Consider the following 15176-nt stretch of genomic DNA (forward strand, 5'->3'; position numbering starts at 1 on the left):
AGCAGGATTTGGTTATGTCTTTGAAGGTGTATTGCATCAAGGCACAAAAATTGCAGTGAAACACACCAAGAGACTAGATCAAATCAAGAATTCATTTCTAACGGAAGTGAAACAAGAGGAAGTACGAATTATGCCAATTAATAGGTTTTGTGTTGCAAAACTATATTTAGGACTTTAGGGTACTATCCTTTGAGGGTGTTTTCCTCTAAAACTTTTATTGCACTAGTTAATCCAATGTTTCTACCACAAGTCATAGTTATACATTCTTGAAATATTTACTTTTATGAAAAATTTGATAATCTTGCATTGATATACGCCAGAATACTGAATGCTACTTTGATAAATTCTAAAACACTAATTTAAAAATACACATTGGTCATGGACTATTCGCACAATGCGTGTGTGGTAACTAGTGAATTACATATAAAGATGACAATCATTATACCGTCAACTATGTTTATTTTTAATTTTTGTTAGCAACCCTTAGTATTGAGATTTTGATGATACCAATAGTAGAAGTTTAGACCCCTAATTTTTGTGATATTTCATTTTGTCTTAGAATAAGCGGAGAACATGGTTGAATCAATGTAGTAGTATAGGACTCGTGTTCTTTAACTCGTGCGCATCTGTATCAATTAGTCAAGCTACCAAGGACGAGCCATGAAGCATGACTGATTTGAAGATTTAAGACCTGAAGGCCAAAGACATGAGACTTAAGATCAAGACCAAGAGGTATGAAGAGGTCTAATCTTGGAATGACTCATCTCTTGAAAATTATTAAGGCCAAATGGTAAAGAAAGACCATTCGATGAGACACTTAGAAGAATGATAAGGTCAATCATTCAAAGCCTTAAGGAACAAATCAGTTATGATTCGTGGGCACAAGCCAGAGAACATTCTTTGTGCGATAGATAGTTCATAAACCTTAAAAATGTGAGTGAAAAGCCTTGGACTAATAGAGGTCCTAGGAACGAATCTCAATGTACATTAAATTCATGTCCTTTTATGTAAGATAAAAAGACAAATTTTTTGATTACTTTAAAATTCAAACGGCTATAATCTACAAGGGTTTTGAATTTTTGTCTATTCTCCAACGGGACACAAATTCTCACCTATAAATAACCAAATCTCATTCAGAAGAGGTTGTTGGTCCATCTATGATATTGCAAGCAACAAGCTTATAATCTACAAGTAATTTAGTGTGTAAAAGAGAAAAAGCTTCAAAGTTTCATATAGCTTTCAAGACCAACCATGGATCCCTAGACAAAGTATTGGCTCAGTGGGCAATTTGCACCCCCTAAAGAGGAGAAAAGCACCGACTCTTAGAATTGAAATAAGATACCCATTGAATTTAATGGAAATTTTGTCCAATATGCTATTTGGGAAGAATAGTGTTTTGAACTGTAGTGAAAATGCATTACAGCTAAAGACCATGGATGAGGAAGCAACTTTTATTAATACTATTGAATGTTATTATTTGACAAATATTAGTTACAATTGATTTTCATTCCAATTAAATATGTACATAGAGTTTATTGTGATTCTAATATGCATTTGAATATAGAGATTTTTGAAGAAATATAATTAAATGGTAATTATAAATATAATAATGTAATTATAAAACATTTAGCAACACTTAATTATGAAAACAAAAAGTTATTTAGCGACACTTAAATAACTACCTCTAATATTTTAAAATAAAATAAAATAAAAAAATACTTAGCGACACTTAATAACCGCCACTAAAATTTTTAAAAATAAATAAAGAAAAATATTTAGCGACACTTAATAACTGCCACTAAAATGTAAAGGAACAAATAATTAGATATATTTAGAGGCGGTTACAAAATCGCTGCTAAAAGCAAAAGTAAAATACCCCATTTTTAGAGGCGGTTACAAAACCCCGCTAAAAGCAATGCTGGTCACCGATTCCCGAGGTTGTCTATAACCGCCGCTAAATCCTTCGCGACACACTATTTAGGCACGGTTGGAGAACCACCACTAAACAATTTAGTGTAACCGCCGCTAAATAGCCTTTTTGGTGTAGTGTAAAAATATTGAATGAAATTACACTATAAATACTTTTCTAATCGTAATACAATTGTACATGAAAGTGCATCTTTATTCTTCAAATTATAACTCAATAAATGTGACAACATATATATATATATATATATATATATATATTGGTTTAGGTGCGGCCGTGCTCTCCCGTGCGGCCGTGCGGTCACACACCACTCAATGTTACAAAATACACCACTCAATGTTAAGAAACACACCACAATGAAACACACCACAATGTTAAGAAACACACCGCAGTGCATATTTATGTGGTGTGTTTCTTAACATTGAGTGGTGTATTTCGTAACATTGAGTGGTGTGAACCGCACGGCCGCACGGGAGAGCACACACACACACACACACACACACACACACACACACACACACACACACACATATATATATATATATATATATTGTAACACCCCGCTTTTTCCTCTACCAAAAATACGATATTTGTTTTTACAACAGCCGAAGCATCAATACTAACAACTAAAGAAAAAAGGGGTGTTATGCCATGTTCGAGTATCTTTCTTATACTCAAATGCACAGGCTAAAACCAACTACCAAAAATTCTTATTAATACAACGTGTGAATTCTAATGAATTTAATTACAACTTTTACATAACTCAAAACGATTCACTCTCATGCCAATGCCATGTAATCAACACCTGCAAAATAACTAAAGAGTGGAAACAAAGTCAGCACGACGGCTGGTAAGACTTACTCCACCCTGTAAAATATTTTGCACATAACACATAACATCTTGGAACACATAATTTCCACACAACAATTTAACCCCTTAGAATATTCTTAATCTCATCAATATAAAAATCATATCTTATGATTTACAAATCATTATTTTCCACAAAAATATTTTTGTTAGGAACTTTCCAAATGTAGTATACTTTTCAAAAATCATTCTCAACATGTAAATATAGAGGCATTATTTATTCAATTCAAAGTCATACAATCAATCTTTCATCAAAATTTTCATATAACCTTTACTCAAAATTTTCTTATAATAATTTCTCAAAACTTTTCATAATATTGTCAATTCTCAAATTTCTTAAAAACTTTATTTTGTGTCGTACTTGCACCCACAAAAATATAATTTCTAAATCACAAATTCATATGGAAGAACACAATTACCATGCAAATGAGACAGGATCATTTATTTATAGACCCTAGTGAATAGTAACCACAACTAAACACTACACAAATTTCTCATTTAAATGGGACAGGATCCTATATAATTAGGCCCTTTGTGAACGGTGCTTTCCACACATCCGAACACTCCACACTTTCCCATTTTCATGGAAACTAGACTCTAACCTTAAGCGTGCACACCCCCAAATTGAGGATTCCAAACCTCCCTGAATAGTTACCAGCCCAAGTAGCCAGGATATGTTTCTACTGACTACCCTATTCATTCTAACCAACAGGACAACCATATGTTGACCTAGTACCCGTGGATTGTTCCTACCGAGTACTCCTAGTATTTATCATGCAACATAAATCATATCTTCCATAAGTTTTGAAAATCATTTATATATGATCAAATATAGCACTTAGGCTCCAAAAATCATTTCTTTCATTAATTCACCATGATTTCATAATTTCACAAAATTTACAACTTCTTCAAATTCATATTATTATGGATAAACATATCACAAATTTCATAATATACCACATAATTCATCTCCTCATGTATTTATCCAAAATACACATACATATACATCTCTAAAATTTTTGAGTCATGTACTCATAAATTCACATATTCATCAATCTACTCAATAATAACAATAGGTCTATTTTCAATAGATTTAAAATAAAATAACACATAAGTACATATTAAATATTTTGATTGGGGTAAATAGATTTTGAGTAGACATAAATCTTTCCAATAACCAACTCTTCTACTTCACTTGCTCAATTCTTCTCCCACACTTCTCTTATTTCTTTCCTCACTTCTCCTAATTTCTTCACTACCCAAGCCCTCTATTTATAGGCAAAAGGGAATGGAAGACAAGTCTTGAAAGGAAAGACATAGGGGATTCCAAATGATTTGCTACACTTAGTCATGTTAGGAAGACTTTGAAGATGGGAGACCAAATGGTTTGTCAAGCCATTTAAGCTTTCAAGGTGGAAACAAGACAAAACAACAAGTCTTGCCAACCAAATCTTATACATATACTTATACATCATACTTAGTATATATACATATATAGTACATATGTATATACATGCATATATATATACGAAAATACATACATATATATAGTATATAGAGAAAATGACTGGCAGTAGGATTCCGAAATTTATTGGGAAATTTGGGTAAAGTAAAATGGTTCCATTTTTTTCAGATATGTAGTTCAGCAAGTCTAGAAGTTACATATAAAATTTCATAATAACCTAAGGAGTATAAATATGATTTTTGAATTTTTTTTTTTCCAAAACTAGTCCAGAGAAAAAAAATTCTGGACAACACACTGCCAAGGGCAAAAATGTAATTTTCTGTGTTTACTCGAGGATCAAAATGACCAAAAATTTTTATGGACATCAAGTACTATGAGTTGGGTTCTACCATAAAAATTTGAAGTAAAAAGGAGTTCGGGAAGTACGGTTACTGAATTAATATTTTGGACTGCGCCAAGCTGAAATTTTTCTGAAAAGAAATGGATAGAAAAATTTTGGTTAACAGTTAATTCGGTTTGAAACTTCGGTTAATCGAAATTTTATATATATATATATATATATATATATATGTATATATATATATATATATATATATATATATATGGGTTCCCGTACGGATGGACTTCTCAGGTGCGGTTGTGCAGTTGCACGGTTGCTTAGGTGCGTAGTTTTATTTCTTATGGTACGTGTTTTTCCTTCTTAAGGTGCGTGGTTTTCCTTCTTAATTAAGTGCATCATTTGTATGCTTAAAGTGCATGAATGTTGAAACTTAAGGTGCCTCGTTTTAAAACTTTAGGAGTGCGGTTTGTGTTTTTAAGGTGCTTTGTTTATGTGCTTAAGGTGCGTGGTTTGTGTACTAAAGGTGCACCATTTAAAAACTTTAGGTGCATGATTTTTGTTCTTAAGGCGTTTTGTTTGTGTGTTTAAGGTGCGTGGTTTGTGTACGCCATAGCTGACCTCTGGGCGGCGCTTCAAGCATCGCCGACCGGCGACGCCGACCTTTTCTCGATCATCCCGATTCTTGTCGTGGCGTCCATTCTCACCGACATCGCCGCTTGTGTTGATAACATCTCGGAATCTACCGAAGAGCTCTCTGTCAAAGCGCATTTCAAGAAACCAAGCAAGGCCGATAACAACTCCACCTCTGGTGTTGCAAGTAGAATTCGCGAAGAAAAAGCTCTCTGGCCAAAGAAGAAGCTTTCTGGGTGCATGCTCGCCACGCGTACAGCATGCCGCCAACCCGATTTCTGTCCCTTGTACCCCTATAAATAGCGCATTTTATGCAGACGAAAGGACTTTTGGTTGTTTTCCTCATATAATAGTCAAGGTGACCGGGAACCTCTGACCCACTGCCAAGTTGACCGGTCTCCCTTAGGGTAATTCGCTTTGTACCTGTTCCAATCATAAATAAAAGAGTATTTTGATCATATTCACATATATTACTCTATCATTTTGGTGCCGTCTGTGGGGAACGAGTATCAAGGTTAGTCTTCATAATCGTGTTCCGGTCTCCAACTATGTATCCTTACATGGACTTCTTCGGTCAGCTATTCCCCTACCAGCCAACACCGCCCGCTCAACCTCAAGTTCCTTTGCCTAAGGCCACGATAGTTGAGATTGCCTCGGCTGCGATTCCTGAGCTACAAAGAGCATAGTCTGAGAGACGACCTCTTTCCTCCCAGTTGCATGACCCGGCCCCACCGCGTCGCCCAGCGCTCTCCTGATTGAGTGTCTCGGGAACCTCCCGACCTGCTAATCGGGAAGAGCAGCCGAGGGCAAGTGCATTCGATCGGATCAATCCCCCCGTCCGACGGAGGTCCGGGACAGTTCAGGAGGGTCGCATGTCCGTCGACTTGCCATCCGCCCCTAGTGACGGGGATTCCAGCGAAACAAGCTCTACCCAATCTCGACGCCGTCGAGACCATAACCGGACTAAAGATGCAAGCCTCCCCAGAGGAATATGGGATCAAGTCCGAGCGGAATTCAACAGGTGGAAGCAAGAGCAAGGTGATACCCGACCATCCGACAGAGCCAACAACTTGTTGAGGACCCCTTTCACTCAGGAGATCATGAATCAACACTACCCAATCGACTTGCGAATACTGGGAGATAAAGATTAAAGCGGTCGGACCGATCCCGAGCAGCATGTTAACTCGTATTACGGTAACATGTTTATGATGGGGTCTCCGAGGCTGTCATGTGCCGGGCTTTCTATTCAACTTTGAGCGGAAGAGCGGCAGAATGGTTCAGAACCCTAGAACCATGATCTGTATCTAACTTTCAGGAGTTAGCTCGACAATTTGTTCAGCGCTTCGCGTTGTCCAAATTTATATATTTAGAAATTACACAAAAAGTACTATTAAACACAAAAAATTAAATTTAAAAATAAGTAAAAAAATACAAAAGAAAATAAACAAAGAAGAAAGAGTTGGTTTGACCAATGAATAGTAAGTAGGACAGATAAAATGGGACAGAGGGAGTATTTTTTTTTTGAATAAAGGCATTGTAAACATCGGATTCAAAATTAAAGAAATGCATATGCATATGCATTTTTTTGTTGTGGCTAATAATTTATTTAATAATTTAATAAGAGTAATAGAGCGGGTACTTACTTTTTAATAATATACTCTAACATATTCGTAGTATATATTTAACAATTATGTCAACTCTGATTAGGATGTGGTTCGAACCTAAAATCTTTTTTATAGAAATTAGTGAGTAAGTTAAAAGTTTTAATGGAATATTCCGTTATTAAAGTTTATACTAATGGAATGTGGGGTTATTTAAGGAAAGAAAATAATATAATAGAGGGTAAAGAAAGAAAATCATAAAAAAATTACTAAAATCAAAATAATATAAACCATTCGTTTAAATATAAATTACCACCAACATTTTTTTTCTTTCACGTTAGAGCCCTAACTTTATTGGCTCTTATTAAGATTGTAGATGTAGAAGTAGATTGTAGATATATAATGTCTACATACATTACTACTATGAGAGAGTATAAAAAAAGATATTGTGTGTGCATGTGCATGGTAATAATAATGAAAAAAATAATAGAAGTTATAACAATGTAGATATTTTTGTCCAAATATTTTTATAGTACAACTCATTACGTATACAAAAATTAAGAAAAGATGTACATAAATTAAAGATATAACCTAATTTATTATATTTTTAGATTAGATACATTGAATAATAAATATTAATTAAACAAATAAAATTGAAATGAATCATTTTCCCCACCTTGAGAATGATTTGTAGAATTGTTTGGAGGCAAAATCCTTGACCCGTGAATTGTTGAATCCCAGGCCGGCCACAGATGAGAACATTTATCGGAACACCACATTATATTGTTTCTTGTTTCCGGGGCTTTGTATATAACCCAGGCACCCCTCTTCCCCCAACCTTTTTCATGCCATTGGCGCCACCCTCCACCCATCATCGATCTGTCCCATACATACGTCTTCCCCAAAAGGCCAGGCCGATTGAGCCAAGAACCATAAAATAATCTTTAATTTATCACAACGTACAATAACGTAACGTATATATCCAAATTAAAAAAGAAGTAAACAAAAATGGGAGGGTGTGCGTCGACTCCGAATGTGTTGAAGGACGAGGACGCGAACTCTTCGATGCCGCCATTGCCGCCGCGGAAGAGAGATAAGGCCGCGGCGAAGATTAGGAAACTTGCAAAAAAGGCGTCGGCGAAGATGGAGGGAGGAGGATTGGTGAGTGGAGATAATGATGATAATAACGCCACCAGCAGACGCCGTTCACTCAGCAAAAAGTTCAAGGATGCAGTAAAAAAGGCTTCGTCCAGGAGGGAGGCTGCTGCCGACGCTGCCAGACGCCGTTCATTCAGCACCAAGTTAGAGGTACCAATTTATTCATATTCATACTTAATTATTATTTCTTCACCTCCTTAAACCTCAAAATTTTGATTAATATAAAATTTGCCTAACTTATCAGGCTTATGCATCAACCTCTTATGAAGTTTATGAATCCAATGTGCACATTTTAGTAGCATGCCAATTTTTATATTCTTATAACATTGATTAAATTGATACTTAACTAGAGAATTAAATCTGGAATAAAATCAATAATTAATGAATCATTTAAGATCAAATTAAAATTCAGAATAAATATTGACTTAACCAGAGAACTAAATCTGGAATAAAATTAATTTCAATGAATAATTTAAGATGAAATTGAAAGTCAGAAAAAACAGTTTATAGAATTTAAGAAGAAAGCTGATAAACTTTTTGATTGAAATTTAAAAATAAACCCTTTAGTTTGCTCCTTAATATGCAAAGTCATTATTCCATGAACAGAACCAAGAGGAGAGCTCAAAAGAGGCGAAAGAGGAATTGTGTGCAACATCAAAATCCAAGTCTCAAGAAATTGAAAAGCTAAAATTTAACAAGGAGCAGACAGTGGCAAATCATTCTCCTACTGAAGTGGCACAAGAAATGGAGAACCCATCAACATATCTTTCCATGAGGAAAACGCCAACATATGACGACATGCCTGCAAGAAACATCACCAAATCTCAAACATTTTCGGAGAGGAAAACGCCAACATATGAAATGTATGTAAGAAACATCACCAAATCTCAGACTCTTTCGGAGAGGAAAACGCCAACATATGACATGTCTGTAAGAAACATCAACAAATCTCCGACCTTTTCGGAGAGGAAAACGCCAACATATGACAAGTCTGCAACAAACTTCACCAAATCTCAAAATCTTTCGGAGATCAAGACATCAACATATGACAAGTTTGGAAGAAACATCTCCAAATCTCAAATTCTTTCTTGGAAGAAAGGTGATCAAAGTCTTGCAGACAAAACCCAGAAATATGAGCCTCACTTCAACAATAAAGAAGAAATCAGCCTCATACCCGAGAAGACAATTAAGGACAAGCATGAACAAAAACCCTTGATATCTAAAACTCCTCCGGAGAAGAAGGCCCCCATAAAACCACAGACTTCTTCTTCTGAGAAGCCTGCAGAAGAAAACATACTGAAACCTGCTGGGACGATTCTTCTAGAGAAGAAAATTGAGGAAAAACCCCAGGATAAGCCTACAGAACAAAACAACTCATCAAAACCAGACATCTCTTTTGAGGAGGATAAGAAAACAGAACACCACAAGTCCGTCGTAGAAGAAAACACCACAAAACCTCAGACTTTTGAGGAGAAGCCCGCAGAAAAAGACAGCAGCAACAGCTTGAAATCTGAAACTCTTTTAGCTAAGAAAGTTGAGGTGAAGGTTGCTGAAAATTCCTTGAAATTGGAGCCTCCCTCAGTGAAGAAAACAGAACAAAAGTCTGCTGAAGAAAATATCCCAAAAACTGAGACTTCTGAGAAGAAAACGAAAGAGGATCTATCAAAACAAAACACCTTGAAAGCTGACACTCTTTTGGAGAAGAAAATTGATGAGAAGCCTACTGAAAAACCCATGCTACCTCCTGCTCCTCTTTCATATAAGAAAACAGAACAAAAGCCTACCCTGAAAGTTGAGAAGAAAATAGAAGAACAAAACACCCCCCTAAAACCAGCTGAGACTCTTTTAGATAAGAAAATCGAGGATAAACCTGCAGAAAACTCCATAAAATCTGAAGATTCTTCAGAGAAAAATATTCAACAGAAGCCCACAAAAGAAAACACACTGATATTAAAGACTTGGTTTGAGAAGAAAACAGAAGAGGACACCCTAAAACCAGCTGAGACTCTTTCAGAGAAGAAAATCGAGGATAAACCTGCAGAAAACTCCCTAAAAGCTGAAGATTCTTCTGAGAAAAATATTCAACAAAAGCCCACAAAAGAAAACACATCTATATCAAAGACTTCATCTGAGAAGAAAACAGAAGAGAAGTTCACGAAAGAGAACACCCTAAAACCAGCTGAGACTCTTTTAAAGAAGAAAATCGAGGATAAACCTGCAGAAAACTCCCTAAAATCTGAAGATTCTTCTGAGAAAAATATTCAACAGAAGCCCACAAAAGAAAACACATCGATATCAAAGACTTCATCTGAGAAGAAAACAGAAGAGAAGCTCACGAAAGAGAACACCCTAAAACCAGCTGGGACTCTTTTAGAGAACAAAATCGAGGATAAACCTGCAGAGAACTCCCTAAAATCTGAAGAGAAAAATATTCAACAGAAGCCCACAAAAGAACACACATCGACCTCAAAGACTTCATCTGAGAAGAAAACAGAAGAGAAGCCCACGGAGGAAGAATACACCCTAAAACCTGAGACTCATTTAGGGAAGAAAATCGAGGAAAAACCTGCAGAAACCCCCCTAAAATCTGAGGGTCCTTCGGAAAAAAACATTGACCAGAGCCCCACAAAACAAAACACAGCGCCCGGGGCACCAAAGATTCCATCTGAGAAGAAACCAGAAGAGAATCATAGAAGACAAAGCAGCCTGAAATTTGGGATTTCTTTCTTTAAGAGAAAAGAAGAGAAGTCTGCAAACATGTACCGGCCGAAATCTGAGAGTTCGTTGGTAGAGAAAGGAGAGGAAAATCCAAAACCAGACTCCCCACTACCTGAAGGAACTAAGGAGGAGGAACCCGTGGCAACTGATATGTCCATTTTTATGAAGGAAATGGAAGCAAAATGGATAGGGATATGAGTATAGAGTTGCAGAAGCAGAAAGATGAATTCGATCAGAGAGAATTTGGTAGGGAGAGATAGACAACTTTAAGTTTGTGTAGCAATTAACCTCCTTAATGCTTCTTTGATTACACTATTTACCTTTCGTTTTGTAGGGTGAATTTCAATAGATTTTCACTGAACTGTAGCAGAATTGAATCCAAACTTTAGTTATAATACTCAATTCTGGTTACAGCTTTTGTCGGTGGCATTCCTGTAATTTTCAGCAACTTCCAACTAACTTTAACTGCCTGACTATATCTAACTACCAACTAACACGGTAACACCAAGTGCCGTCGTTTTGGAATGTTTACAATTTTTAATTTCCATTCAAGTACAAACTCATAAACACAAGAATAAGGCTGTTAACGAACCTAACATAAACGAACGGAGGCTGTTCGTGTTCATGTTCGTTTGTTAAGGTTTTGAATATCATGTTCGTGTTCGTTTGTTAAGCGTTTGTTAGTGTTCGTTAACGTTCGCGAACACGTTCACGGACGTGTTCGTTAGCGTTAACAAACACGTTCACGAACGTGTCCGCGAACGCTAACGAACACGTTTGTGAACGTGTTCATTAACGTTAACGAACACGTTCACAAACATATTAATTTACGTTCATGAACACGTTCGTGAACACTTAATAACCAAACACCTGCACATGTTCATTAACACAATTTGTTCGTGAACAAGAAATAATCTACGTTCACGAACAATTATCAAACAAACAACACAACTACAAAACTAATACAAATTTAGGTGAGAAATAAGAATTATTTTTGAGCGTCGATCTGTGGGTTTTTTATGGCTGAGATTACTCCTTCCCTTTTCCTTTTTTGGTTAGTATTAATTATTGGGGTTTTTAATGTAATTTTGTATGTGTTTTAATTTGTAAAGAATTCTATTCATATATTATGCTTGATTATAGGTGTTTTAATTTTGGTAGGATTACTTTTTCTTCTTTTCTTTTTTCCCGGTTGTGTGTTTTCTCTCTACTCTTGTCTCGCCGGCAACGTCATCTCCTTCCCCAACCATGAATTGCGTTAATGAAGGTATGTTGTCCTTAGGTTTGTAGCTTTTTTCTTCTTTTTTTTTTCCGGTTGATTTGGTTATGCATTGTTGCATGTGGAATGTTTTGGTTGTTAATGATGGTGATCGATTGTCCTTTACACAATTGTTTCTCTCGTTTTGGTAGTATTTTCTTCTGTTTCACGTCACTATGTGCACATATTAATCTTGCCGTGTGCATATGTGGCCTGTCATCATGGTTTCCGTTAGTTTTCTGGTTTTTTATTACTTATTTTGCATATTCGTTGTAGGGTTCTATGTTTTGTGAAATCTTTTGTTGTTTAATGTCGATGTTGTGTATTTTTTCATCCATTTTTAAAAATTCTTTTGCATTTTCTGACAGGTTAGTTTTTATTTTTCCCGTTTTGACGAGCACATAGTTGTCAACCAATGTGCACACACACACCATCCAGATTTCATTTCATTCACCTGCGTTTTTCGACAGGTCAGATTTTTTTACTTCATATGTGCACACAGTTATCATCCAAAATGCACACACAAGCTGTATGATTGACATGTTTTTATCATGAATGTTGATTGGCTGTGTTTTTTTTCTCCATTCCCATGTGTTAGCATCTATTGGTGTTGCTGAAGGGTATGTTGATGACTCTCGGGGGTGTGCCATGAATATTCCTCTGGGGCGTACAAAGTATTGGGCGTCGGTGTGTGACATTGCTTGTTCTGCTGATAACTCTCAGGGGTGTGTCATGAATATTTCTTCAGGGCATACAAAGTATTTGGGGCTAGTGTGTGACATTGCAATCAAGCCATTTTTCGAGGTGTTGCGTTTTCCAAAAGTTGTTTTATTGTATTCTGTTTTTATGTTCGTTAGTGTGTGCATGTGTGTATAGTGGCACGTGTAGTGTTGTTTTGTCATCTTACTGTAGTTCATGACACTCAAAACTTTCTATATAATTGGTTTGTAATACCCCGTATTTTCCTAACATTATTATTTTAATAAACATTCCCAATATGCTGCGATCGTACGTACCGGTCACGAACCGTAAAATTTTTGGAAGCTGGTGTTCGGACCCGTTTGTCCTAGGAAATGGATTATTAGACACCATATTATTATTCTTGAATTTCCTATTTAATTAAATCAGCCCATAGCAGCGAAAATTTATTTTAATCGTACATCGCTAAATTTCGCGGTGTACCGAACCTAGCCCAATTTTAAGTTTCAGTCTAGAGTAAATTTTTGGTTTCGAAAATTATTTGAATTAAATTAGTTTCTACCGAGAATTCATCTGTTTTAATCCCGAACAGTCCAAAAGAAGATATTTTCCCTTACCCACCACAAGAATGTGACAAGTGTCACTTTCTATGCCACATATCTTCATTCTTATCTTATAAGGGATAATATATAAGCTTTGTTTTCCCATTTTTCCCCTCTTTGGCCGAAATTGGAGAGGGAAAAAGGGAGAGGATTTTCATCTTCATCTTCTTCCTTAAGCTCAAGAGCTCCATAGCTAATTTCTTCACAAGATCACAAATATTCGGTAAATTTCTATTCTAATCGGTTCAAAAGCTTTATTTTCCTTCCTAGATCTTGAATCCAAGTATAGTTTTCTTAAAATATGTGGTTAGGATGTTATATACTTCCTAGGATTTGTAGGAAAATTTTTGGGTAAGAAAATCCTATTTTACTAATTATTTTAGTATAGTTAGTGTTCTCAAGGATCTAATATTATGTATGTTGTGGATAAATTATGGATTGTGTAGAAGAACCAAAGGAAGTGGAAGAGTGAGCATCTAGAGGAAGTTAGTGAGATTTTCAAGAAGATGAGGTAATCTTTATGTCCACCAAAACCTTTTTCCACCATGATATTCATGAATTTCTTGATAAAGTATGGATATAAAGATCTTAGTAGATGAAAGATTGGTGTGATTGTGGTATATCATGAATATATGTAGATATGTGGATGATTATATAAAGTAACTAGTATACGATTATGTTGTGATGAATATATGTAGTAGACATGTATATGTGTTTACAACCTTATATATATATACGTATATAAATTATATATATATATATATACGTATATAAATTATATATATATATATATATATATACATATATACATCCCTATACATTTAGTTATATTGATGATCTTCTTGTCATGATTATTATACATACTTACATATATTTATACCGTAGAAATACATATATACGCATATTATTATTATTATTATTATTATTATTATTATTTATATATACATACATTAATACCGTGTATATATACATTATCGTATATGTATTTATATTACCATATATATATACATATTTGGTACTATATACGTGTAAGTGGTGTGTGAGAATACTATATATGTATAAGTGGGTGTGACCTTATATGTGTATGGATATATGAAGGTATATATATATATATATATACAAAGGTAGACTTATACTGTTCAAAGTGCATAAAGTGAGAAAGTAAAGAATGAGACAAAATGAAATCACGGTGTGAAGTTGGAGGATATTCCTTTTTAGCATTCATAATGGAATCACAAACATTGGGCCCCAAAATGATTGGTGTTAACCACTTGAGTAACCTTGTAGAAACAGATCCAGGGTTACTAGAGCTAGTGACTAACCTGCGGGCTTGGAATCCCGACAAGGGGTGTGCACACTAAAGGTCCTAGATCTGCTTCCCCTAGTTGGAATAACTAGGTTGTGGTGAGGTGATGGAAATGAGAAGGAAATTGTGGTGTTAATTGGAATATCTTTAACTTCATTATGGTAAAAGCTAGTTATTTCTATTTAAATGCTTATATGTTTATGAGGATAATTATGAGTATGAGTATGAGTATGATTATGAGTATGATATTGTGCATACATGTGAAAATTGTGATTATTGATACATATTTTTCTTTGAAACAATAATGAGGAAATGAATATCTCTTATATGAGAAATTTTGTTGAAAATTTGTTATCATGTGAAATAACTGCTTTTCGAAAACAAAGAATAAAACTATTTTCCAAAACCATGATTTTACATGGTGGAGTAGGGATTACTTAGCACTATGTGCTAATTCTGTTTTCCAAATGAATTTCAGGTATGGAGTAGATCTTGTTATTCGAGAGCGATAGAAGAGAAAATGGATCTACTCTTGATGATAGAAATTACTATGGTTTTTGGGTTGTATATTACTGGGATGTAAGGCAGTAATAGTATGTATTAAT

General features: G+C 35.2%; 1 protein-coding gene and 1 long non-coding RNA gene across 2 annotated transcripts; one reads left to right on the forward strand and one right to left on the reverse strand.

Annotated features, from left to right (window-relative positions):
• Positions 1 to 7708: 7708 nt before the first annotated feature.
• LOC116012590 (triadin-like) lies at positions 7709 to 11101 on the forward strand. The gene is made up of 2 exons (XM_031252165.1): positions 7709 to 8138; positions 8595 to 11101. Exons 1-2 carry the CDS (start codon positions 7839 to 7841, stop codon positions 10902 to 10904), a joined length of 2610 nt encoding a protein of 869 aa, XP_031108025.1. The 5' UTR covers positions 7709 to 7838; the 3' UTR covers positions 10905 to 11101.
• LOC116012591 lies at positions 8476 to 8990 on the reverse strand. Its single transcript, XR_004097158.1, has 2 exons — positions 8870 to 8990; positions 8476 to 8790 (listed from the first exon to the last, which is right to left on the reverse strand). It is a non-coding gene; the product is annotated as an uncharacterized LOC116012591 (long non-coding RNA).
• Positions 11102 to 15176: the final 4075 nt, after the last annotated feature.

The sequence above is a fragment of the Ipomoea triloba genome, chromosome 3, assembly GCF_003576645.1.
Source record: "Ipomoea triloba cultivar NCNSP0323 chromosome 3, ASM357664v1".
Classification (NCBI taxonomy): Eukaryota; Viridiplantae; Streptophyta; class Magnoliopsida; order Solanales; family Convolvulaceae; genus Ipomoea; species Ipomoea triloba.

Excerpts from the sequence above, each read along its gene's own strand:
- LOC116012590 (XM_031252165.1), top strand. The coding sequence starts at position 7,839 with ATGGGAGGGTGTGCGTCGACTCCGAATGTGTTGAAGGACGAGGACGCG. Across the intron at positions 8,139-8,594 it reads CATTCAGCACCAAGTTAGAG|AACCAAGAGGAGAGCTCAAA; the intron begins GTACCAATTTAT and ends TTCCATGAACAG.